The sequence below is a fragment of the Phocoena sinus genome, chromosome 3 (genome assembly GCF_008692025.1).
Source record: "Phocoena sinus isolate mPhoSin1 chromosome 3, mPhoSin1.pri, whole genome shotgun sequence".
NCBI lineage: Eukaryota > Metazoa > Chordata > Mammalia > Artiodactyla > Phocoenidae > Phocoena > Phocoena sinus.
The window spans coordinates 7,050,511-7,077,001 of NC_045765.1; the positions used below are offsets into that span (position 1 = coordinate 7,050,511).

Genomic DNA, 26,491 nt, shown 5'->3' on the forward strand with positions numbered 1-26,491 from the left:
TCCACAAAAAATTAGAAATAGAATTACTGTAGAATAGAAATACGACCCAGCAATTCTACTGGGAATTGCAAGTGTGGTCTCAGGACTTCCCTGGCAGTCCAGTGGTTAAGACTTCACCTTCTAATGCAGGAGGTGTGGGTTCGTTCCCTGGTCAGGGAACTAAGATCCCACATGCCTTGTGGCCAAAAAAACAAAACATAAAACAAAAACAATATTGTAACAAATTCAGTAAAGACTTTAAAAATGGTCCACACATCAAAAAAATCTTTAAAAAAATTATATGATCTAGCAATCCTGGGCATATATCCAGACAAAACTCTAATTCAAAAAGATACATCCACCCCTATGTTCATTGCAGCACTATTCACAGTAGCCAAGACATGGAAACAACCTAAATGTCCATCCACAGATGAATGGATAAAGAAGATGTGGTACATATATACAATGGACTACTACTCAGCTATAAGTAAGAACAAAATAATGCCATTTGCAGCAACATGGATGCAACTAGAGATTATCATGCTAAGTGAAATAAATCAGAAAGAGAAAGACAAATATTATATGATATCACTTATATGTGGAATCTAAAATATGACACAAATGAACCTATCTACGAAACAGAAACAGACTCACAGACATGACATAGAGAACAGACTTGTGGTCTCCAAGAGGAGGGGGTTGGGGGAGGGATGGAGTGGGTAGCTGGGGTTAGCAGATGGAAGCTTTTATATATAGATTGGATGAACAACAAGGTCCTACTGTATAGCAGAGAGAACTATATTCAATATCCTTTGATAAGCCATAAGGGAAAAGAATATATATAAAAAAAGAACATATATAAATATATAACTGAGTCACTTTGCTGTACAGCAGTAATTAACACAACATTGTAAATCAGCTATACTTCAATTTACAAAAATAGAGTACATGTACGCCAATCTACTACAATCACTATTCTCCCCAGAGAAGGCTCAACTTCCACCCTGATGGAAGGAACAATTTCCCTGCCAGTCGGCCAGGGTGGCAGGAGCTACCTGCTGGCAGCAGTGTCCCCTCACTCTGGCCCGCCCAAGCACAGCAGCACCTGCTAGGTCCACAAGCCTGGCTCAGGCCAGCGAGCTCGGGGTGCATGGAGGTGGGTATACCTCACAGGCAGGTATACCCTGGGCCACCCCTGGAACTGTACCCCTGAGGGACAGCCCACCACCCAGCTGAGACCCAAGGGCTGAGCCACAGAACACTGTTTCCACTCTTTATGCTAACGTGCTCCTCAGATTTTTCCTGGTGGCATACTGAATACCTGAAACGATGACCTCAACTGGAAAAGTATCACAAAAATGATGGAATTCAGTAAATTGGCTAAGTTAAAATATATATATATAGGGCTCCCCTGGTGGTGCAGTGGTTGAGAGTCTGCCTGCCGATGCAGGGGATGCGGGTTCGTGCCCCGGTCTGGGAAGATCCCACATGCCGCGGAGTGGCTAGGCCCGTGAGCCATGGCCGCTGAGCCTGCGCGTCTGGAGCCTGTGCTCCGCAACGGGAGAGGCCGCAACAGTGAGATACCCGCGTACCACACACACACACACACACACAAAAAAAAAATATATATATATATATATAAAAATAGAAAATACAAAGTCAGTAATCTTTCTGTAGGCAAAGGACCACTGTTTGGAAAATAACATCCGCATACATTAGTAATAAAAGGATTAAATATCTAGGAATTGAGTTAAGAAACTTGTAATATCTATATGAAGACTTTAAAACACAGACTGATGAGGTTTAAAATAAGGGCATTCCTTCTGCATAGTGAGAAGGAGAGACCAACTACCGATGATACATTAGCAACATGGGTGAATCTCAAAACCATTAGGCTGAGTGAAAGCAGCCAGACAGAGAAGCCCACACTGCACCAACAGGTGAAAGTCATCCATGAAGATGGACGTGGATCAGAGGTTGCCTGGTGGTGGTGGCAAAGGGGGATACTGAACTGGGAAGGGACACAGGGGACTTCTGGGGTGATGGAAACATTCTATAGTCTGAGAAGGACGTCGGTCCTCAGACTGATTCATTTACCGGAATAAACTGCTGCACACCCAGGACTTGTGCATTTCATATTAGACCTCCGTTTACAATGGGAATCCAGTGAGACACTCCTAGGTAGAACAACCTTCAAAGTGCAAAGCGCTTATAATCGACGCCACCATTTATTTGTAGCAAAGATAGACACACACACCTGCACTCGGGCACAGAAGGACTTTGGAAAGACAAGGATTTGGTGTCTTGGTCAGGGGGCCTGGGAATGAAGACTTAGCATACTTTTCCCTGTACTCACGATATACTTTTTCAAGTGTTTTTAGCTTAAAAAAAAAAAAAACAGAACATATAGCTAAAAAATAAAATCTGACAGGGGAACTTTACCATGTCGAGCTGTTGTGTTTACCATGTGCGTTCGTTACCTGTTGAAAAAATAAGTTGAGATGTCAGTTTCCCGCCACATAAAAATGATTCATATGTTAAGATGTCATAGAAATAATGGAAGAAAACACTAGTTTGATTTAGGGGTAGGGAAGGCCTTTCTGGATAGGCTCTACAAAAATAGAAGAGCAGACAAATATAAATCTAATCCCTAAAAAATAAAGTCTCTTTATAGCAAAGATAGGATGACTCAAGATGAAAGTAACACAAGAAGGGGACAGCCCCTAGCAAGGACGAAGGTTACAGCATGTGTCACCACGGAGATAAGGAACAAATTCCAGTGGCCACCAGACACTTGGGAGTGTTGAATCACTCCTAAAAAAATGCTAACAAGGGAATTCCCTGGTGTTCCAGTGGTTAGGACCCCATGCGCTTTCACTGCCCGAGGGCCAGGGTTCAAGTGCTTTCACTGCCGAGGGCCAGGGTTCAAGTGCTTTCACTGCCGAGGGCCAGGGTTCAGTCCCTGATTGGGGAACTAATTCTGCAAGCCATGCACGTGGCCAAAAAAAAAAAAAAAATTGCTAACAAGACTCACTATTCCATTGACAAGGATCGAAGAGGCAAAAGTCAGGGTAGGGTAAAGTCCAGGTGGCACTGTTGGTGGGAGAAGCATTAAAATCTCTCCAGGGGGGTAGGTCAGCCACATGACCTGAAAGGGAAATATGAAAACATTTATACTCAGTGATCCAGGAAGCTCACTACGTATTTCCTTAAAGGATACAATGGAAGAGTCCATACAAGGATGTTCAGTGCAGTGTCGTTTACAAGAGAAGAGGGACCATCTTAATTACCATGAAGGAACTTAAATTTTACATTTGAATTATCTCTAGTCCCTTGGTCTTTTGTTTTTTAAGATTGATAGATTGATTGGTTTGGCTGCGTTGGGTCTTTGTTGCTGCACGTGGCTTTCTCTAGTTGCGGCGAGCACAGGCTTCTCATTGTGGTGGCTTCTCTTGTTGCGGAGCATAGGCTCTAGGTGCGCGGGCTTCAGTAGTTGTGGCACGAGGGCTCAGTAGTTGTGGCTTTCGGGCTCTAGAGCGCAGGCTCAGTAGTTGTGGCGCACGGGCTTAGTTGCTCTGCGTTATGTGGGATCTTCCCGGACCAGGGATCAAACCCGTGTCCCCTGCACTGGCAGATGGATTCTTAACCACTGCGCCACCAGGGAAGTCCTAGTCCCTTAGTCTTATGATTAAGGCACCCGTGACTTACATGGACAGTTACAGTTGAGGTGCCACCAAGTGCTTTCCTAAAAGCACACGTAGAGGTGGTGGGGCAGGTGTTACTAGACATCCTAACAGCGGCCCTTTGGGTTGTGTGTGCTGATGACTCACATGTCTTTGTCTGCTTCTGCTTTGTCGTCATTTTATAGCAGGTCTTTTCCCAAAGACAAATCAAAGAAAAGGGTCGTTCATCTCAGAATTCAGTAGGACTGAGTCAGGGTGAAAGTATGGAAAGCCCACATCCCAGATGCTTAAACAAATAAGGGCTCTGCCTGGGGGTGGCAGGCCAGGGCTACGAGTGACTCTTTTTGCTCCACCATCCATTGCATGGGGCTTCTGGCCTCACGGTCACAGGACAGTTGCTGCCTTGCCAGGCATCACAGCCCGGGGCTACAAGGCCACGGGGAGTCCAAGATTCTTCCTTTAAAGGGTGTTCTGGGAAACCGCACCAGCAAGTTCCACTTGCATCGTATTGGCCAGAACTGAGCCACCACCCCCACCCCAAACAGGCATGGGACGTCTAACTTCAGACGAGGCCTCTGCGGGGTCACCTGCGACACTGAGGAGACCACTCTCATCCAGCCTCAGCTGAGAGGCGGCCGGAAGTCCCTGGCAAATCAGGAGTCATCACCCAGGGTGATTTATAGGAGAGATTTATTTGAAGAAATATTACAACATATAAAAACTACATAAAGTCTTAATTTCCACTCATACAGTGGTAAATCTGATATAATGCATAATAAAAAACTTTTAAAATCCAGAACGGACAAAGTACTGCACAGTTTCATCACTAAGTCAAATTAGTCGATAAGCAAATCTCACAAAAGAGCTTCATGTCAGCCAAGGCCACAAACACCGTGTACAACACATCTGAACTGACAGATTGACATGTTAAAAATACAACAATATCAGTGCACGTTGGGGATCTCCGGTGCCAGAAACAAAGGCGATTGGAGGGCAGAACTAGTCCTTAGCAGTCTCCTCCTTGATTTTAACTGAAGAGATATAAAAGGGAGAGTCACTGCAGGGAACGTATGTAATGTTACACGAAGCAATAGGCAAGCACGTCAGGTACGTGGACCAGGAACTACGTTAATGCCCAGGCGTTGACACTGAAAGGACCACCTCGTAAGAACCTGCAGCAGCTCTGCACCAGCATTCAGAGACTGAACACTGCTCAGGTGCTCCCTAAAGGTTTCCAGACCACCTGGGTTATGGGCTAGTGTCTGAGGCGGGCGCAGCCGACCCAGACTCACTTAGCAGGACAGAGCCAAGCACCCCGAAATCTGACCACTCGTCCACTGCGTGCTGGGCCCCAGTGCTCCGTGCTTACCCACACGCTCACTCATCTCAGAGCAACCCTGAGGGACGCAAGGCCACCAGGGAGGGTGGGTGACTCGCCCCAGTCTCAGAGCCTAAAGCCAAACCCCTGCTGTCCCCACCGCTCCCTACCATACCTGAGGTGCTCTCTCGCGCTCTGACCATCATACAGCGCTTGATCTCCAAGCCGATGGCTTTGGCCAGTGGCGGTGGCACGGCGTTACCCACCTGCAGGAGGGAAGGAGGGCGACATGTGGTTCGGCATGGCTGGAGTCAGCGCTAGCCTCCACTCGGACACGGGCACTGGGCCCCCGGTCTCAGGCTCACACAGGCCTCCAAAGCCCTTCCCTCAGGATGGCACTCAGACCCTCCACCCAGCCCACCCTCCCGCCCCAAACACCAGCAGGTCAAGCACCACTCAGAGAAGGGGGCCTTTAAAGGGCTTTAGAAAATCTTAGAACCTGGATATGGAAGCTACTATGTTTCACTACTAGCTGAGAGCTCTGCTCCCAGAGCACAGGATGGCCGAGAGGGGTGAGAGGGGTGAAATGGGAGGGTCTCGCTGTAACCCCCAGGCACTGCTGGCCTTTTCAGCCACAGGCCTGCACTCCTTGGAAATACATTTCACTAACAGCCAAACGGAACACTCTGAGAAACAGGAGGAATTACTGGTTCGTTTCAACCCTTAGCAACAGTGAATTTTCACCACCGGGTATTTCATCTGCTCTCTGCAATGCGCTGGAACTTTCCTTTGGGCGAAATGTGCCTCAGCTGTCCACGGCACCTGACGCACTTGGCGACTCCGCCTGACCCGGGAGCGCCCTGGGCCCCGGGGACAGGGTCCCTCCTTCCTGACCACCCCCTCGTGGGAGTGCTGAGGCCAGTCAGCCCCCAGCTCTGGGGGCTCAGCGTCCCCTAGGAAGTGACTGCGAGTCAAGCTCCCCACCGACCCCCGACCCCCTGGTCTCCCTCCGGCCAGGGCCGCTTCGTGCGCGGTGCCGCTCGCCCCTCCTCAGCGGGGAGGAGACCCGGGCCGACTCCGCTCCACTGACCTGCCGGTGCTTGTCCAGGATGTTGCCGAACAGCCGGTAGGTGTCGGGGAAGCCCTGAGAGCGGGCGCACTCCCGCACACTCACGACGCGGTGCTGCTCTGGGTGGAGCACGCGGCCCTGGGGGCAAGAGGTGCGATGTGGGTGGGAAGGAGACGGGGCCACGGGAAGCCCACCCCGGGCCGGGGCGCAGAGGCAGGAGGCGGCGAGGAGGGCCGGCCCAGCCGCGAAGCCCGTGCCTCCGTCCCCGCCCAGGCCCAAGTGGCCCTCAGACCTACCTGCTTGCCCATGGGCTCGGGGTTGGTGACGGTCGTGCTGAAGAAGCCGTCCCACTCGAGCCGTCCGTAGAGGCCGGCCCAGTGGTTGTGCCTGTTCCCGGTGTGGGGCAGGCACCAGGGAATGAGAGTGTTGAACTGTCTGGCCGCAGGGTCACAGGCTTTGCCTGTTGGAAGAGAGGGCTGCGATGGGGCTGTGCTGACGGAACGCGATGATACAGCAGCCGACAGTCCCCGTTTGCCAGGCAGAGCTTCATCACGGACCCTGTCCTCAGCAGCCGTGCGCAGCAGGGACACCCAGGCTTGTCGAGTCTGCACCCCACCCAGGGCTGCTGGGTTCCTGCGCGGCAGCCCCGGCATCTCCTGCTGAGAAACCCTGAGCCCACCGCCCCGCTGCAGAGCCTAAGGGGGCTGGGGCTTCACACCAAACTTGAGGAAGCCACACCTGGAGGCCAGGGCACAAACCTTCCACGCAGGAGCAGACCCCGCGGAGAGCCCCGGCACTGCTGCAGCCATTCTTCTTGTCGTGGTAGTTGTACCGCAGCTTCCTGGCCAAGGTGCCATCAGAGAGCCGCACCTCGATGTTTGGCAGGTCACGCCAGTCTGAGCCCGGGGCTAGAGGGATGTGCCGCATGCGAGCAGCCACCAACGCGCTCATGTCCTGGAAGAGCACGGCAGGCCCAGCTGTCGCTGAGCTCAGGGAGCACCTGACCACATGCAGTGGGCTGGGCGCCATAGTACTGGGCACTGGGCAAACCACGGTGACCAGGACCCCAAGGGGCTTTTATCCCACTGTGGGAGACAAGCAGTGACCCCAATCGACAACCTGGGGGTTACACACGTGCCATGAAGACACCAGAGCAGGGACGTGAACGACGGGGGAACGGGTGAAGGGATGGCTTCGGGCAAGCGCGGGGCTACTGAGGAGGTGACTTCGGAGCTGAGCCCTGCAGGACAGGAGGGGCCGGCGGCGGGGAGAGCTGGGGTTTGGTGCGTTTGGGAGATACCCAGAGAACAGCGGTGCTGAGAGACAAGACCAGTCATAGGAGACGATGGCCAGACACACCATTCTAGCCCGATTCTAGGCAGAGTATAAGCTCTGATTGACACTTTCCAGGACCATGTACTGGGGCGGGGGTGGGGTGCAAGGAGAAGCAGGAGGCAGTGAGATGTGAGGCTGGGGGCCGGCTGAGGTAGCAGAGTTTGGGTTAGGGGCCAAGAGCAGAAGGAGCTGGAAGGGGGCCGAGACCAGACCCCGCTTCCCCCGCAAGCCCTGGCTGGGCTCCAACCACAGAGCTGTTCCTGGGAGGCCGCTGGGAGGAGGCCCCGCTTTATGGAGGTGACGTTACCTTACAGATGTGGTCCCTGAGGATGGGCTGGTACTGCGAGCCCCGGAGCTGCCTCTGGAACCAGGACTGAGGCTCCCCGTTGTACGAGATCTCCTGCGCTGAAGCTCCGTTCCGAATCTCAGGAAGGTCGGACATCGTGTCCCGCACGGTGATGGTTCGGAACGGACCCGAGCTCAACCTGCAACAGAGCACAGATTGTGGCACCTCTGGGGACACACACAGCTATCATGTGTGTGAGTCACAATTGCCATCCCCCGACTGCTGGCACCGTCTTCTCCAGAGAAGGCAACCCGGCTCGGGGTCAAAGGACGGCTCGGGGTCAGAGGGCCGCCCGAGGTCACAGGGGCAGCATTCTTCTCAGACCCCATCGGAAAAGGGGACAGGCTATAGTGTGGGCTCTGCCCGTGACTGCGGCCAGGCTTCTGGCCACTGCCCTGGACACAGGGCACTCGGGGTCAGAACGAGAGCAGAGGTGGCAGAGCGTTCGCAGGGCAGGCTGGACGCGGCGCTGTCTGCCCTCGCTAACACTGTCTCCTCGGCTCGGGCCTCTTCACAGAGGTCCACCCGCACCAGGCCTCGCCGGGGAAGGCTCACAAGCACCAGGACGGCGGGCTGGCCGGGGGTGCTCCTACCTGGTGATGTTGCTGACAAACTTCTTGTCGTCGACTACGACACTCAGCTGGCAGGCCCGGGGCGCGAACACGTGCAGCGGCTCCGGGAACAGAGGGAGCTGCTCTCCGGGGGCCGCGGCCAGGATGATGGCCCGCCTCCGCGTCTGGGCCACGCCGTACTGACCAGCCTGCGTGGGAGAGGGCCAGACACACACATGGTCAGTGGGCACCTCCGAGCAGCTGGGCGAAGGGCTGGGGTCCGCAGCACCTGACTTTCTGGGGCGTCTGGCTGGTGTGGAGCTCACCCGGAGAGCCCCTAGTTAACCCACGGGCTCATGCCTAACAGGAGGTGGGACCGGAGAAGAGGACGAAAGATCCCAGGAGGTGGCCGGTAGCCCCTGGAGAAGATGGGAGTGAACCCTGCTGGCGATCCCAGCCAGCTCTTTAAACAGCACATGAAGGAGCACTTGGGGAGAAGAGCAGCCAGAGAAGACACCGGGAGCCGTGCCACCTGCCTGGCAGCCCACGGTCACAAGGGAAAGAACACGGCTGCCAACAAGGTTGACCAGTGAGGCCGACACACTATGGAAGCTGAATGGGAGGGGGGCCCGGCAGCCGTCTCCCCAACCCTCGCCCGCACTGCAGGTTACCACACTGTGGCCTGTCCCTCTGAGCTCTACTTTCAGTTTGAGACAGCTTACTGCTGTCCGGGGACCGCTCGGCCCTTTCTCCAGCCACACACGTCTGCCCCTGCCCGGGGGCCCACCTGCAACACGCCGAAGGTGCACTGGTAGCCCATGCGGACCAGGCAGCGGAGCGTGAGCTTCAGGACCATGGAGCGCTTGAAGGAGACGAAGTTCCTGACATTCTCCAGGAGGAAGTACCTGGGCCGGTAGTAGTCGCAGTAGCTGTGGAGGCGGGAGAGACGAGAGAGGAGGAGACCTACTCTGCCAGAAGCCACTCCCAAATGCTTGACGTTTGTCAAGACGCACCTGCCAACTCTCAAGGTCTCTCCCTAGCGGAGGGGCAGCCGTGAACTTCCTGAAGGCAAAGACCGGCGACTCACTCAGCACACCGCCTTCAGCAGGTGAGAAGGCTAAAGCAGTTACTGCTCGGCCCTGGCACGCCTGCGGCGCAGCCCCGGGACCGGCCATCTAGTCACCCTGGGGCAGCACCGAACGCAGAGGGAATTCTAGCCTGTTTACCTGAGGAAGGAGACCACCAGGGAGTTCTTGAACTTAGAGTAGGTTCTAGAGTTGAAGCGGTTCATGCCGCTAAAGCCTTGGCAAGGAGGCCCGCCACACAGCATCTCCACGTCTCCCTTCTGCGGCAGCTTCTGGCCGCGGGAGTTGGTCACCTCCCCGGCCATGACCAGCTTCAGCAGGACGTTGCAGTCCTCTGTGAACACCGTGGACCCGGGATTGTTCAGCCGGAACGCCTGGGCCGCGGGGTCCCACATCTCGATGGCCCACAGCGTTTCCGAGATGCCTGGGGGACACAAGGACAAAGATGAGCTGCGAACCCCCTGTAGCATGAGACTCTTTAGTCAGAACTGTGACCAGAGCCAGAAAGGTCTTCCAGGCGGAACACGCCCGGTCCGGTTTTTGCAGCTGTGCGGAGAGAAACCCGGAGCCTACCTGCTTGGTGGAACCCTTCCGACAAACCCCCACAGCCAGAAAACACATCCAGGGTCCGCAGCTTCGGCAGCTTGATTTCCGTCTCCAGTTCGCTCGGCTCAGAGCTTTGCGACTTTGTCCTGCTTTTCCCTGCGGGAGACAGGCCCCAAGTCAGATCAGGGCCCTAGCGTGCTCTCTTCAAACACCCTGGTGATTCAGAGACGGCCTCGTTTTGAGTTGGCGGCAGCAGAGTGAGGTAACGTCAGAGGCTGCTCTTTTATACTGACTGATTCACGAGAATCGAGTTACGGGAGACGGACTTGAAAAGAAGCCCGTGGAGTAACGACATACCTTTTCCCTTCCCTTTCCCTTTATTTCCAGGGCTACGGGCATGGTTTGGAGGATCTTCAAAGCTTTTGCTCTTGGCATTATAGGCCTGAGAAGGAAAGAACCACAACAGTCTGGAAGAGAAACACCAGACCCCTCTCTAACAAATACGATTTAAGTTAATTTGATAAGATCTACTTAATTTCTCCCTACACATGGCCATAAGCAAAAAGTGCTTTGAGTTTTATTACATTAGAGATGAGGGGAAAATTCTAATACACACGTTTTATATGGCTGAAATTCCTGCTATTTGAAGTACCTGGACTACTCATTCTAAAAATAGGCAAGTGTTACAGTTCAACTGTACACACCGGAACCTGGGGGAAACATGGGGTTATCTTAGAACGATACATGCCTGTCACGGAAAAGCCATGCTCAAACAACTTAAGAGTGATTCGCTTAACCAACAAACTGCTGGCTCTACTCTCAATAACCAGGCCACAGGCTCGGCTGTGTGGCCCCGGCCTGGACACAGATTCCTGGCTGAAGGCACTGGGGGCAGGGCTGCACCTCCCAGGGCTAGAGGAACCTTTCCCTAACTCACAGGCACTGGCCAGGCCAGCAGAGGCCACTCAACAGTCTTCAAAAATTGCTATTGCCTTAGGACACTCAAATGTGACATTCTGTTTCGTTTTAAGCCCAAAGTGTCAAATTCCAGAACAACTTGAACGTCACAGATTCGTACTCTGGATAAACTGCTTTCTCGGGGGCTGTGTCTGACCCCAAGGCCCTCCCTCCAGTAAGCCCAGGGCCCCACCTCAAGGAAGTAGAAGCGGTCGGGGCCACCAGCGGAGAAGTCCTGGAGGCACTCAGGCAGGTCCTCCCCGTACTCCACGGTGCAGCGGCCCTGCACGGCCTTGAAGTCCACCACAGCCTCCTCGTCACTCCAATAAAGCAGGTTGATGTCTGCGTGGTAACTCGCCGGGGTGGACTTGTGCGTGTTCTCCGGCCTGTGAGTGCGAGGGTCTTTGTTAGTTCTTTTGCCTCGAGCTGACAGGCAATTAAATGGCACATTCCTGACAGTGCTCAGATGATCGGTGGGTAAAGACCATTCCCCACCCCAGCAAGTCACCTTGATTACTGACCCTCTTAGTTGGCACTAACCACAGACTAAGTGGGGTTCCTTGCCATGAACTCAACTAATGGTTTGCTTGCTCTTTATGCCCCCAGTGTAGCCCCAAAAGACTTGTCCTGTGTTAAGACCAGCTGCTGGTCTCCTGTTAGAAAGCATGTCTAGAGCTGCCTTCATTCGCCTATAGCAGCCAGATTCCTTGTTCTTTCTCATTACTCAACTGATTATTGCAAAGACCTCAAAAACTCTTCCGCGTACACTAGCTAAGACATGGAGCAACTTTAGACCTATCTGTATGGATTAGTTTCAGGTTATCTCCTAACCATTATTAGGATCCCAGAAAAAGAGTGAGCAAAGCCAAGGCATTGGACAGAGAGAAACCCCAGAGCAGGGAAGAGGGCCTGAGAAGAACAGGGGGATGGGGAATGGGGAGGGGGGCGGAACACAGACAGTGTTCTGAGACAGAACACGCGGTCAGAACTCAGGGTTCTGAGGTCGCCTCAGGCAAAGCCCAGGACATTCCACGCCTGTCTTTGTCACACTCTGGACTTCTGCTCACGGATTTCTTTTGGACAAAGCTCTGCAGCTTTAAGAGAGAAAGCGAGGGCTGTGATATGTAGCTGTAGTCATCCTCGGTACCCTCCAGGTAATCAGCAACACTTGGAAGAACAGATACCTCCACCCAACTCTTAGACCACCACTGTGTGTGTGTGGTTACCACCCCGCCTCAGGCAGAGCCCCCTGAAGGGCAAAGGCTTCACCGACCTGTAAAACTTGTTGACTCTGATCTTGATATCAGTCTCGTTGGGCCTGCCGTTGCTCTTCTTGCTGCAGAAGATCTCTTTGATGCGGCCAATACGGTACGGCTCAGGGGCATCTAGGTTGCTGCCTTTGATGTAGTCAGAGTATTTCCGGTAGTGTTCTGGATACAGAGCTTCATCCACAGGCTCCTTCCGTGGGCGTTTCACAGGACTGGACAGCTTAATGCTGCAGAGAAGCAACTGTTATGAGTGACTGAACATGAAGCCTTAAAAAGCAGTCTCAGCATGACTGATCAGTGACAATAACCACTTAAATTCAAACACCTTAAACTAATGCAGCTAAGTACCCTTAGACAAGATTTAGAGACTAAATCTCACCCGCACTTTAAAATGGGTACTCTCCATCTGTGCTCTGGGGATAGTTGCTAAGGCTGTTCAGGTTCTCCCCGCTCTCAGCCTCAGGACAGGCGTGTGGCTCGTTCAGCTCTACAGGTGTGCGCAGCAGGGACGCACAAGCACTTGGAGCGGGAGCTCTGAGCGCCAGGAGAGCCTCCAGTGTGCTTCCCCTCACCTCTGACTGCCGACTCCTGAGAAGGCAGGGCTCCGTCAGCCCAGGGCCCTGAGTGACACAACAGTCCGAGTCCCCTGAACCACAATGGCCACACAGTACAGGCAAGAAGTAAACTTCTGTGATTTTAGAGTTGTTACCATGGCATAGCCTACACTCTGACTGAGGCATTGACCCAGAGGCAATGCGGGAGAGGCATGGGGAGAAGACTCGTGGTCTGGGCAAGCTGAATTTGGCCTGACCACGTACTGGCTAACTCAGGCCAGCAAATCAGATGCCAAGCTGCCAAGACTGCAGGGCTGCATACTCTGAAGACTGCAGTTCAGGAAGGCAGCTGCTGTGCCTTCCCATCAGACCCCCTGAAGTCTGACGGGCTCCAAAGGTGTCTCTGAACACCTGTGCTCTCACTTCAGCTGTGCCAGGAGCATCTGGTAGACAGCACTACAGGGAGTCCTCCCCTTCGAGGCCAAAAACTGGAGCTAAAGGGCGTGATGCACACTCACTGTGCGGGCCTGGAAGGACCGATGTTTTGTAATGTACGGTGACTGAATGGAGGTTGGGGACTGGGTTCCAATTAGGACTCGAGGAAAATGGAATTGAAAGTCGGGAAACTGAGCTGACTAAGCTCAGAAAATGGTGGTTGTAAAATCCAACCACGCACTAGTTCTTAGAACGAACAAGGAATGGATCAAGTGTGGACAATATCTGTGGCTTTGATTTTTCCCTGAAGAGCATCAATCCTCTGATGTGGAAGTCTCTTTTTTTTTTTAATTTTATTTATTTTTGGCTGCGTTGGGTCTTCGTTGCTGTGTGGGCTTTCTCTAGTTGCGGCAAGCGGGGGCTACTCTTCGTCACGGTGCGCGGGCTTCTCATTGTGGTGGCTTCTCTTGTTGCGGAGTACAGGCTCTAGAGCGCAGGCTCAGTAGTTGTGGCGTGCGGGCTTGGTTGCTCTGCGGCATGTGGGATCTTCCCGGACCAGGGATCGAACCCGTGTCCCCTATATTGGCAGGTGGATTCTTAATCAGTGCGCCACCAGGGAAGTCCCGGAAGTCTTTTGATGCAATTCCCATTTACCAAGAAGTAACTCACAGTCAGCCTTTACTTTAGGCCAGGCGCTGTGCTAATAAGCCATTTTCTTTTTTTTTGGTTTTGTTTTTTTTTGAAATTTGGCCTTTTTTATGCTTTTTTTTTTTTTTTTTTTTTCGGTACGCGGGCCTCTCCCGTTGCGGACGGGGCACAGGCTCCGGACGCGCAGGCTCAGCGGCCATGGCTCACGGGCCCAGCCGCTCTGCGGCATGTGGGATCTTCCCAGACCGGGGCACGAACCCGTGTCCCCTGCATTGGCAGGCGGACTCTCAACCACTGCACCACCAGGGAAGCCCCAGCCATTTTCTTTTAACTCACTTATTCCTTAGGGGCCTGGCAGGCAAGGCACTCCTCTCCCCACTTGATAGATGGGAACTGGGAGGGGGTCTCTGCCATGACCAGCTGGGCAGGAACACACCACTGACCCTAATGCTCTCCCTTAGCCAATGGGCTCTCTGTCTGACTTCTTTCACAGACAGTTTCACTGCCACAGAATTATAGTCGCTCTGCACTGGAAGGCTGGATAATGTCTGCTCACCACAGATGACACTGACAGCTCGGCAGCAGCAGGTACTGGGCTGCGGGGTGGGGGACATTGTGGAGCCAGCTCTGTACTGGCCCAGATCTCCTGGCCCTGACTGCAGCAAGGGGCACTCACTTGAAGGTGAAGGCCTCGGGGGGGAGGTACACGCCATCGCCCACTCGATACTGGATGCCGTTCTTGGTGGCTAAGCTGTAGAGGACCCGTCCATCCAGGTCCTCGAGCTGCTCCATGACCCTGGGAATTTCCTTCTGCCTCATTTCAGCCAGACGTGCACAGCTTGCACAGAACCTGAAGGAGTGAAGGACAGAAACCAAGGGCCCTTAAGTGGCTGGTAGTGACTACAAGCAGCTGCCACTGGCTTAATCCAGACTCTGGTGACCAAGAGGAAAGATTTACAGATGTTAGGAGGAACTGGCTTTCCTGCACTTTTATGTTCACACTTTGAAACCACTTATTTGGGACCAAAGCCCAGAGATACACACAATAGGAAAATGACAAGCCAACCGCACTTTTGAGTAGTCGCTCCTAAGACATTAACAAACAATCTAGAATATGGTCAAGAATCCACCACGAGTGATAATGCAGACAGTGGTAAAGACAGGAACTCAAAACGTCAGAGGAGGTTCACGCTATTATCTCTAAAGGCTGAAGAGGTATTTGGTAAAATTCAACATTATTTCTGATTAATAAACCCTTAAAAGGAGAATTAGAGATTGCCTTAAAAACAGATCAAGCCAAAAGGCAGCTCCAGGTTGACTGGAGAAACACCAGAGGCATCACAGCGAGCCCTCCTAGCCTCGGCCCTGTCAGCCTTACTGTCGTCACACACCACTCGCTCTGGAGGTGCCGGCTGCCACTTTTAGTTAAAACAAGTGAGATACCAAGGTTAGAAAGGAAGACGTGGGGCACTGAACACTTTATGAGAAGCAAAAGCCTCCCTAAAAGCATTCCCCCACCAGTTCCAATAAAATGGAATCAAAGATCTCACTTACGAGAAAAGACACAAGATCTGTGGTACGGACACTGAGGAACCCAGAAAGACACATCCTGTTCCTGGATGGGACAGCTTCTCATGAGGGTCACTCCCCACCAGGCTGTCCACACACTTACAGCCACTGCAACCAAGTCAGGCTGCTCTTTGGTTGGTGAGGAGGACGATCAGAAGACGTGGGGAAAGCAAACCCAGCAGAGAGAAGCACGGGAAAAGCTCGAGGGCTTCATGCAGACGCATGGCGTCCCCGAGCACCACCAGAGCGGCCCAGGAGCGCAGTCGCGGCACTCACTTGTACTTGTTGTCCTCCATTGGCTGAGTTTTTGGAGGGGACTCAAATCTTGCGTAGTCTTGGTCATACCAAAGCTGGTAGAAATAGGTCTTTCCGTCATCCTCCGACATCAGGGCCTCAGGGTCCACGCCTCCCTAGGGACGAGACTGCCGTCAGCCATGATGACCCCATGCATTGAGGAGGAGCACACGAGGGGCGCCAGGCACTCACCTCCAAGGCCCAGTTTTCCGACGGGGCTTTATAAACGACCTGCACTTTGCTGTGAATGTATGAAAGCTGCATGTCCTCACATTCGTCTACCAGGAACAGCTCCAGGGGGTCCGACGTGGCCCCGAGGACCGTGTCCGTCCCAGCACAGAACCAGTGGGCATGAAACATCTGCCCGTTGCTGCTGTCCTCCCACAGCGCCGTGACCCTGGAGCCGGAAGAGGGGGCGGGAAGGAAGTTCTAACTTGACCGGCAGATCTGGACCGAGTCTCCTTGGGGGACATGTGTTTTTTGGTTTTAGTATAGGGCAAAGAGCTGCTGCTATTCTTACAAAATGGGCACCTCCTACTTACTCAACAGAAAGTGTGGGCTGAAGTCAAGCAGAGGGAAGGACACAAACCTTGCTAAATACAGTGGTTTTGAAGAATCATCTGGAATAACAGAAACACAGTCCCCCACTTCCAGGGTTTCCGAGTCGATGCATACCTTCTTATAGTAACTCTTCTTCCCATCGGTCTGAAAACAAGAGCTTAATTTCAGGTGAGGATGGGTTTGAAGGTCCGTGCTAGGCTTGACCTGCGAGTTCCTGTTACTTTATAGGAAAGTATCACTCATAACAATTTCTCCAAGAAGCCGTGAGCTCTACCAGCCTGGCTACTATACAGAACACCCAACTTCTTTGGCTGGAAGCCTGCAGCAAAGGCTGCTCACATCCCTCTATCACCACCTCTGCCCTCTTGTGTCAGCAGCAAATGGGATTCTAGCATTCAATTGTAATAGCACCGTACCCCACTCCCCACACCTCCCTTAGCCACACGGACCTCCTTCTTTCTCTCCCACAAGGAAAGCTGGTCCCACCTCAGGGCCTGTGCTCTGGTTCCTCCCCAGACCTTCATGCACTGGCTACTCTCCAACCTTTTGGTCTCAGCTCAGATGTTGCCCCACCAAGAAGCCTCTGTGGCCCCAGCACCCTTCCTGCCCCCTGCCCTCCTGACAGTACATGTGTCACGGGCAGGGGCTTAGTTATGTCTAGGCCTAGAGCAGCATCCAGCAGGGTAGGCCTCACGCTTGTTGAGGGAACTGACCATCTTTGGCTTATGGACATCGAGAGAAAAACACTGAGATGACATTCACTCTCCAGCTTTGGTAAAGGATTTGACCCTTAGACAGGCAAGTAACCACAGAACCCCCGGGAGACGGTCTGCTAGTGCCCCCAAACACCTACTCCTAGGCCAGAGAGGACTGTGAAGGCTCTCTTCAAAACAAGCTTGGAAGGGGAAACTGACACCCCAAGAACTGTATCAAATGCCCATTTTGGGGACTTCCCTGGTGGCATGGTGGTTAAGAATCCTCCTGCCAACGCAAGGGACATGGGTTCGAGCCCTGGTCCGGGAAGATCCCACATGCCGTGGAGCAACTAAGCCCGTGCACCACGACTACTGAGTCCGTGCTCTAGAGCCCGAGAGCCACGACTACTGAGCCTGCGTGCCACAACTACTGGAGCCCATGCGCCTACAGCCCGTGCTCCGCAACAAAGAGAAGCCACCACAATGAGAAGCCTGTGTAGCACAACGAAGAGTAGCCCCCGCTCGCCGCAACTAGAGAAAGCCCGCACACAGAAACGAAGACCCAACGCAGCCAAAAATAAATAAATTAAATAAATAAATAAATAAATATAGTTTTTTTAAAAAGCCCATTTTGGAGTGTGAGGAAAACTGAGTCCTTGGGCGTACAAGCAAAAAAATGCATTTCAGGTGCTTGACCACAGGCCTCGGCCTCTCAGTCAGCTCTGCTCCGCTCACGGGACAAATGGGCAGGGACAAACGGGCAGGTTTCTCAGCTGCAGGGCTCAGGCTGCTTAAGACGTCTGGCAGCGAGATACCACGAGACAACCGGCTTCTCAGAAGGGCAGCGCTAAAACGACTGAGAGCCTGCTCCTGGATTACCTTGACAGCTTCTCCAACCCAAAAGATCCGATCCTTGTTCTGCTTCTTTTTCTTCCCCTGATGCATCTTTTTGGGTGATGGCATCTCTGGAATATTGTCATCCACTTCTTCATCATCATCTGCCTCCTTCATGGCCATGTTGGGACACCTACAAAGTCGGTTATTATAAGCAAGGTCCTCTTTAAAAGTAAAACCACTGGTTAGGACTCTGTGCTCTCACTGCTGGGGCCCGGGGTTCAATCCCTGGTCGGGGAACTAAGATCCCACAAGCCTCTCGGCGCAGGCAGAAAAAAAAAAAAAAAAAAGTAAAACCAACTGAAGGTGTTTTACTTAGAAAACAGGGACAGGCCTGGTGACAGTGCTAGACAAAGGGACCCTGCCTGCTCTGTACCTGTCAACCCAGCTCCCACACAAAGCCTATTTGCCATCAGCTGGCACTTCCCTCCGTCTCAAGAACAAGCGTTGGCCAAACCTACCTCCTCTTTTGGCAAGCCTGTTTGCTCCTTCCGCTGCCACCAAATTTAACCATATCCTTACAGGCTTTACACTTTCCACACTCAGGCTGTTGACAAATCTAAAACACATTTAAAAAGTAATCAAACAGTCATTATTAATAGCTGGTAACCAGTTTTTGGTGAATTTAAAAACTGTAAATTTAACCTCATTAGAAGTAAGGGAAGTAAGAGTTAGGAACAAGATATGAGGTTTGCATAGGTTACGCCTGACACATGGTGCTGGGACAGGTGTGGGGAAACGAGAACTCGCACTGCTCAAAGGATAATTTGGTGACCCCACTCTGGAGAACACTGTTCTAGATCAAAGTTAAGTACATGACCTACACCCCAGCAATTCTGCTTCTAAGTAGAGAAGAGTCACAGGAAGCCTCGTTAGAATATCAAGTTGCCCATCACTGAGGGATAAGCTGGAAGAGTCACAATGAAATATTATGGAATAGTTAAAGTGTTAACTAGTGTGACCTCCAAACAGCTCCCGCGGAGATACTGAAGGTCACGTGTCAGACACAGATTAGTCACGGAATTGGGGGCACCATGGTAAGGAGTGTTCCAGCTCACTTCTACTCCTGGCTTCTGGATGTCTTTGAATATGTCATGTTAACACTGTCTCTGGGAGATATCTGACTCACCTACTGGGGTACTGTGAGAATTCAATTAAAAATATGCCTGAATACAATTTGAAAAAGAAACAAACACACATGACAGCTGTGAAAGGTTCCGGTTTACGTATACTTTCCTAAAAATTTTTTTTAAAGCTTGGATACATACGCCCTAGATGAAATAAAGTCAAACCACAACAAGAACGGTGAGGACATGCAAATTCCTATTTAAGGGCAGCCACTGAAGACAAAGGAGACGCTCTGAAGTCAGTGGCCAGTGTGAATGCAGGGCAGTTCTGAAGGCAGCTGCTGTATTTTTGTGTTTAAGTTTTCATCCAAATTAAGTCAAACAGATATCAAAATACTGGGTTGGCCAAAAAGTTCGTTCGGGATTTTCCGAAAGATCGGGTGGAAAAACCCAAACGAACTTTACGGCCTACCCAACAGACCCGATCCCTGGGTCAGAGAATTAGGGGGGTTAATTCCTCTAGAGTGAAGTAAATATATATTAAAAAATTCAGTAACAGAGGTCTTTTCAGGCCTCAAAGCTAAGCTGGACAAAGTCCCCACTTTCCCAGGGAACTGATGCCATGAGACAAGGCAGGCTCCTGGGTGGATGTCCCTACTTGGGAGGAAGCAGCGCCTCTGTGGGGTAGTCACTCCCTCTGCCCTTACACCAGGGCCTGAGGACACAATGGGACGCAGCCAGAGCAAAGGCACCCAGAAGGCCAGGCTCCTCTGCAACAACAGTGGCGCTGACAGCAAAGTGCCCGAGCATGCCTCTTTTGACAGCTGTCCCAGAAGACATGCAAGTCCCCCCAGATCACTAACTCTTTCTTCTAGCTTCTGTTTTAGGGGTCACATTTGAGGAGTGAGCATCTCAAGCCAGAAAGAGAAAGAAGTGAGTCCCTCAGAGATTACAAGGGGAGCAGGCAAGGTTACCTCACAGACGCCACACCGCCGGCGTTTAAAGGCGTTCTCCTTGTCTTCTTTGTCATCCTTTTCAATTTGCTCCGCAAAGAAAGTGTCAAAGATCTGGTAGACCAGCTTCGTAGTGGTGGCTTTGGTGGGGCCTCTGTCCTTCTCCTTGGCAGGATGCCGGATGGTCTGCCGCCTTTCAGCTCGCCTGGGAGAGAGTTTCCATGGTGTTAGCGGGCTGGGAAGAGCGCACAGGATGCTCTGCCTTCTGTCTCACGTCTTCAGTCTCATTCCTGCTGCATCCTTACCTTTTTCCCAAGGTGACCCCGGCCAACTTGATCAGGTCTCTCATGCAGGGGGTCAGGAAGATGGGCTGCTCGTCACTGTCCCCAGCCCGATCATAACTCTCTACTTGTTCCACCACAAACTGGGCGTGTCGAAGGAGAGAATCCTCTGTGAATCGATTCAGGTTGAGCATAGAAGGAGGAACAGTGGTCTTTTAGGGAAAAAAAAAAGGAAATCAGAGGTTTCCCTTAGGCTTAAGCAAAACTAATCTAAATCAAACAAACAATTTCTGCTGACTCTGAACATGTTTTCTAGCACATCTCATATAAATGGGTGTGAATCCCATATTGTGAATAACCTAAACCTCTTACCTCAATCTTATTGATCAGGTCTTCGTATGTTGAGTCAGGGTTGTTCTGCAGGAACTCAACTACTATCTTACTTATGTAGATCTTCTCTTGCATCACACTGAACAGTGGTGCATACTCTGGGCTGGGATCCATCAAAATGTATTCGGCAAATGCTGCAGTGAATGGATGTTTAAGAGAGCAGTTTGAACCTGATGGCAGCTACAGTGGCCAAAGGGCAGGGATGAGGCTATGAGGCTTACAGAACAGGCTAAGAGTCATTCTGTACCCAAGTGTCAAAAAACATGAAGTACAGTCCAGAGTTAGCTCATTCGGAAGGGGCCTGTCTGAGCCAGCCAGAGGACGGAGACTGGCCAAGTGGCTTTCCTTTGGCTCGATTCTGGTTTTTGGAATTCAGTTTGGGTTTCAGCTGCAAGAACATGACCTGCTTTTACACCGGAGGGTCAGTTCCAGGGCCAGTTGTAGCTAATATAAGAGGCCATTCCAGGGACTTCCCTGGTGGTGCAGTGGTTAAGAATCCGCCTTACAATGGAGGGGATGCGGGTTCCATCCCTGGTCAGGGAACGAAGATCCCACACGGCACAGAGCAACTAAGCCCACATGCCACAACTACTGAGCTCACGCGCCTCAACTAGAGCCCACATGCCGCAAACTACAGAGCCCACGCGCTCCGGAACCCACGCCACAACTACAGTGCCCACGTGCCCTGGAGCCCGCATGCCACAACTGAAGAAGAAAAAACCCACACACCACAGCTAGATAGAAGCCCGCGCATCACAACGAAGAGCCCGCATGCCTCAGCGAAGACCCGATGCAGCCAAAAATAAATAAAATAAGTAAATGATAAATCTTAAAAAAAAAAAAAAGAGCCTATTCCATTCAAATCTTAAAAAAAAAAAAAGAGCCCATTCCATTCATGGTCACGTGAGCCTGACACCTCCCAGAGCCCGACACTTCCCAGAGCCCAACCAAGCCCTATGAAAGACAGGAGCGAAGGCCCCTTTCAGCTCCCAGAAAGGTCCATGATTGGTCACATACTTACAGGTGCTAAAGCCAAGGAGAGCCTTTTCACCTCCATCAAAGCCAGCAATCCACCATTCATTTATTGGACCAAGATTTTTGCCATTAACACCACCTAAAAGGGGGGAAAAAAGTTTCCTGAAAGCAAAGTAGACTAAGAATATGCCTCTCAAAAACTGAGGAGGGTTAAGTGGCACTGAGTGCCCACCTGAGCCGACACCTCTTATCAGCCAAGCCGGGCAGTCCTTACTGGAGCCATCAGAGAAAGTCTGCTCGTAGCTGCTCACAGCCCAGTCTCAAGCCCTAACTTTAAGAGGCAATAGTTCCAGTTGAATATTGCTCTCATCTCAAAGTTTTGTTTGTAAACTGTCCCAAACAACCTGGAACGTGCCACGTACCTTCGGGAGACGGGTCATCCTCATATATTGGCTTTGCTGAACCAGAAAAGAGGAGCTCGACATCCTTCTCAATGAGGCCGGTGTCGATCGGGCACAGGTGACCTCGTTTACAGTACACGCTAGACAGGCGACAGAGTGGATTTACCAGCTAACCAAAGGCAGGCTGAAGTACAGAGTCAAGCTCAGACACGAGGTGGACTACGTGCAGTCCCTAGACTCAGCTGTCTCCTTGGCTGCCAGAACACTGGCTCAGTACAGTGTTCTTTCACCCAGACAGCTTCTACCTGATTCGCCCACCTGGGTATCAAGAGTGTAAGTGTCTGAAGAGGCAACGTGGAGAGGTCAGCAAGACTGGTAGTGGGATGGCGGGAAATCTCACAAGGGCACCACCTGCTACACCCTCCCTCGGTGAGTTGCTAGTGGAGAAACAATGGCTTCTCAAGCACATCCTACCCAGAGCTGTACAACCATCCCCTCTAGCTCCAAAATGTTCTTGTTGCTGAAAATGAAACCTCACACCCACTGAGCTGTCACTCCCTATCCCCTCCCCACTCCTGGAACTACTAATCTGCTTCGTTCCTGTGGATTTACTGCTTCATAGCATTTCATATATGGTTAATTTTGTGCTATGTGACTTTCGCCTCACTAAAAAAAATTAAAATGAAGCACATTATACAACAGCATAAAAGGCGAGGTACATCAAGGACATTGGAAGGAGGGACTTCCACCTCCCCCTGGGGGTTCAGCCTCCAGTTTAAGGGCAACCACTGCCTAGAGATGCTCCTTGACATTTGCAAGAATGTGCATCGTTAAGCAGGATGCCAAACTTGAGAAAATCATGGGGTTGGGGTGGGTTCTGCTTATGAACCTGCTCATGCCGGCCTCGAGGCCAGAGGTGCTGTGCTACCCCTCAGAGTCCAAGCGGGTCACGTGGAATCCGTGCAGGTCTGAGAGCACCACCACGCTCCCACCACCTAGGCCCTTGGAAGCCAAAAATCCGTATCTTGGACTCTCACACAATTAAAAAAAATTAAAACATGACCACTTTGAGTGGAGTTCCCCTACCAGGCATGGTAGGCAGACACGGGTCACAGCCTTGCCATCAGGACCTTAAGATGTGGGAAAGATGGACCAAGGGAGGGCAGGACACCGCGGACGCACAGAAGAGGAGGATCCAGCGCCCAGCCTGACGGGCTGTCCACATGCTCCCTCAGTAGAGGCGACATCAGGGAGAAGTGCCAAGTCCCAGGCAGGGGCAGGACCCACTGGTTCACAGGAAGGGCTTATTTCCACCTGCCACTTTCAGCCCAAGTACCAGAGGTAAACAGAGTTCCTAATTACCCAGGTGGTCTGGCTCCAATGGCCTGATGCTACAAAGGCATGTCATTCCTACGAAGTGTGTTTTTACTGCCCCCTTCCCAACCTGCTATTCTTGAGGAGTGGCCAGGAGATCCCAAGCCCTGACACTCCCGACTACAGCGGCCCTGGCCCCTGGTTCTCCTGAACCTCTGCCCCAGGAATGCCACAGGGAAGCACGAGGCCATGAACGTCAGCAATGCCAACAGCACGTTTCACCTGTGCTGTCAGGCAGAGGTTGAGCCAGGGGATCGCTGGTGGATGGGCAGCATCCCACTATAGATCAGGATCCTGATCGTGGAGCGTAGGAGACACCACCAACCACAGCGAGTGTACAGAGTACTGCAGGAGAAACATACTGGGGTTTCCCTGGGCCAAGAGCCCCCCAACCCACTGTGTGTGGGGCAGGAGCGTCGGAAAGGCTGCCCAGAAATGATTCCACCTGAGGCTACAACAGGCGGCCCGCCCACCCCTACTATTCTCTGGTCCAGGGAGCGGAAAAGCACGTGTCAAGGCCTGAAAGGAGACATGGGCTGGTCCTGGAGCCAAGCCATTTCCCACAAGAAGCAAAGTGAAGCACCTCCAGTGAGGGGGACAGAATGGAACCAAGGGGGCTGGAGAGCACGGGGACTGCTCACTCACAGGCTCGTTTGAGCCCTTCCAAAGGTACAGTCCAGACGTCACAGACCTCTACGCCGAAGAGCCCGGCATCACTGACACGGCCTGCAAAGCCCTGCAGGATCCAGGCGCCTCCCGGGCTCCTGTTCCCCTACCACTCACCCCCAGTCCCTCTACTCCACCCACACAGCCTCTCATCTAGTCTTCCCCAGCCAATGTGCCCACCTCCCAGCCTCCATGTGCTGTTCTCTTCTCCTGGATGTCTTTCCCTCACTATCCCCTCGGCTTGTTCTTAAGCCACTGAGGTCTTTGCTCCAGTCCCTTCCTCTCCATTCTAAACAACTTTCCCCCACCCACTCTCTGCTCCCCATGCTTTTCACATCTGTCACAGTGTCACTACCTGACAGGCCTAACTTTTGTTCTGCCTCCACGAGACCAGGGAGCTGAGGTGCTGCATCTGTAAGACCTCGTGCAGGACCTAGCACATAGCTGGCCCTCCCCTGAATGAGCTCCAGGATGCTCACCTGCTCAAGACCTAACAGGTAGAGCTGTAACCACCCGCCCACCCACCCCACCACCACCAGCAGCAAACGTCCACCACACGTCTACCAGCTTGCTGGCTCTTATCTCGTGTCAGCAGCTTAAGAAATGTTGCAGGTTAGGTATTAAAAACTTCACTAGGATATTGAGAACTTAGGTGTCTTTAGGAAAATGCCCCGTTACGATAAAGCAGAGGCTCATCAGTTACCTGAAGCAGGTCAGTTTGTGTTGGGGAAAATCCTCGTAACTCTCAAAGCCAGATTCATTGGCATCAAAGATGGACAGTCTCTCATTTGTCAACAACTGTATCTCTTCCACCTGAGAGACAATGACCATTAACTAGAGACACAAGGGACAGGAAACTATCAATATAAGGCTGAAAACACAGCTGGAACTTACTGCATCAGGGAGATGCTGTTCATATCTTAGCTCGGGGTCATCCAGGTACTGTCCGCACTCAATGCACTTCAGAGGATCGGTCTGTGGAGGCACGAACACAAACGGCGCTCAGAGAGCCAGCCCCAAGCAATCGCATTAGTGGTGCACAACCGGTTTTACTCCCAGATATATGTTTACCTTGGAGGACACTACTGCCATTTTGGTTCGAGCCATTTTCTTCTCACTTCTGTGAACCAAGCAGAAGGGTTTTTTTAGTCATTTCACAACATATCAGAATCTGCCTTCAAAGTTATACCTGATCCACCAGACACAGATGAGCACCAGACGCTGCATAAGGGGCAAGGTGCGAGGTCGTAAGCGTCTTTACCACGCGGAGGGGATCTGCCTCACGTGGCAGAATTGGAATGTCTCTGTCCTGTGCTCACACTCCATCACGTACAAAGCTAAGGCTGCTCCAGAATTCACTAAAAGCCCCTTTATCTTTCTTTCTAGGACAACCATTTTAATATTATGATCTGCTTTGTATAAAGACGAAAATAAGTTCTTACGGTTCTTTGCATGTAGTTCTGCGTCTCTTCTCCTCCTAAATGGAGAAAACAAAAGAGTGGAGGGTAAAAAAGTATTTTCCATCTGGATAATGCTTCAGTTAAGAATTTAATGTACAAGGTTATCACAAAATGTACATGGTTATCACAAAAGTCAGAGGCAGGAAGGCAGTCAGAGAACCACTGAGACCCAAGCCATCTCCAGTGTCTAGTCTTATGCACAAAATTCCTTTTTTAAAAAAAATTAATTTATTGATTTTCTTTTATTTATTTTTGGCTGTGTTGGGTATTTGTTGCTGCGTGCGGGTTTTTCTCTAGTTGCAGCGAGCGGGGGCTACTCTTCGTTGCGGTGCGCAGGCTTCTCGTTGCGGAGCACGGGCTCTAGGCACGCAGTAGTTGTGGCATGTGGGCTCAGTAGTTGTGGCTTGTGGGCTCTAGAGCGCAGGGTCAGTAGTTGTGGCGCATAGGCTTAATTGCTCCGTGGCATGTGGGATCTTCCCGGACCAGGGCTCGAACCTGTGTCCCCTGCATTTACAGGCAGATTCTTAACCATTGTGCTACCAGGGAAGCCCCTAAACAAAATTCTTATAACCAGACTTCCTTAAAAGACTCATAAGACCACTTTAAAGAAACAAACAAAAAAACCCAGCTTTACTGTATAAGTGGTACCTCAGAGTAAGTATATAATTGAAGAGGGGTACTATGGACTGAGTTGTGTCCCTGGCCCCCCACCCAATTCCTACGTTGAAGCCCTAACACCAAATGTGACTGTATTTGGAGATGAGGCTTTTAAGGAAGTGACTATGGTTAAATGAGGTCACAAGGGTATGGACCTAATCCAATAGGACTGGGGACCTTATAAAGAGGAAGGGACACCAGAGCTCTCTTTCTCCCTACGTGCTTGCACAGGGAAAGGCCATGTAAGGAACCAGCAAGAAGACAGCCGTCCACAAGACAGGAAGAAAGACTTCTCCAGAAATTAACCCTGCTGGCACTTTGAACTTTTAGTTCCAGTCTCCAGAACTGTAAGAAAATAAATGTCTATTGGTTAAGTCACCCAGACTGTCATATTTTGTTATGACGGCCCCTGCTGACTAATATAAGAGAAAATTTATTTCTAGAATTATTTTGGGTAAATGAAGGAATGGTAGAACACAA

The 26,491-nt window shown here is 51.6% G+C and overlaps 1 protein-coding gene across 4 annotated transcripts in view; it reads right to left on the bottom strand.

The window, feature by feature from the left end:
* Positions 1 to 4,335: 4,335 nt before the first annotated feature.
* DNMT1 (DNA methyltransferase 1) overlaps positions 4,336 to 26,491 on the bottom strand; it is a 42,864-nt gene continuing 20,708 nt past the window's right edge. For 3 of the 4 annotated variants that reach the window (XM_032626954.1, XM_032626955.1, XM_032626956.1), the window contains 28 exons: positions 25,337 to 25,371; positions 24,966 to 25,014; positions 24,789 to 24,869; positions 24,598 to 24,707; positions 21,876 to 21,994; positions 21,500 to 21,592; positions 20,461 to 20,612; positions 20,113 to 20,300; positions 19,829 to 20,012; positions 18,249 to 18,346; positions 17,773 to 17,920; positions 16,227 to 16,342; positions 15,830 to 16,034; positions 15,620 to 15,753; positions 14,451 to 14,624; positions 12,143 to 12,364; positions 11,063 to 11,255; positions 10,270 to 10,354; positions 9,940 to 10,068; positions 9,508 to 9,790; positions 9,069 to 9,210; positions 8,324 to 8,490; positions 7,692 to 7,869; positions 6,808 to 7,003; positions 6,346 to 6,509; positions 6,071 to 6,187; positions 5,156 to 5,246; positions 4,337 to 4,693 (listed from right to left, as the gene is read on the bottom strand). In XM_032626954.1, the coding sequence (XP_032482845.1) occupies positions 4,662 to 4,693; positions 5,156 to 5,246; positions 6,071 to 6,187; positions 6,346 to 6,509; positions 6,808 to 7,003; positions 7,692 to 7,869; positions 8,324 to 8,490; positions 9,069 to 9,210; positions 9,508 to 9,790; positions 9,940 to 10,068; positions 10,270 to 10,354; positions 11,063 to 11,255; positions 12,143 to 12,364; positions 14,451 to 14,624; positions 15,620 to 15,753; positions 15,830 to 16,034; positions 16,227 to 16,342; positions 17,773 to 17,920; positions 18,249 to 18,346; positions 19,829 to 20,012; positions 20,113 to 20,300; positions 20,461 to 20,612; positions 21,500 to 21,592; positions 21,876 to 21,994; positions 24,598 to 24,707; positions 24,789 to 24,869; positions 24,966 to 25,014; positions 25,337 to 25,371 (3,885 nt within the window). In that variant the 3' untranslated portion in view covers positions 4,337 to 4,661. Of the gene's footprint in view, positions 4,694 to 5,155; positions 5,247 to 6,070; positions 6,188 to 6,345; positions 6,510 to 6,807; positions 7,004 to 7,691; positions 7,870 to 8,323; positions 8,491 to 9,068; positions 9,211 to 9,507; positions 9,791 to 9,939; positions 10,069 to 10,269; positions 10,355 to 11,062; positions 11,256 to 12,142; positions 12,365 to 14,450; positions 14,625 to 15,619; positions 15,754 to 15,829; positions 16,035 to 16,226; positions 16,343 to 17,772; positions 17,921 to 18,248; positions 18,347 to 19,828; positions 20,013 to 20,112; positions 20,301 to 20,460; positions 20,613 to 21,499; positions 21,593 to 21,875; positions 21,995 to 24,597; positions 24,708 to 24,788; positions 24,870 to 24,965; positions 25,015 to 25,336; positions 25,372 to 26,491 lie in introns of all 4 variants that reach the window. The other variant, XM_032626953.1, reaches the window with a different exon arrangement.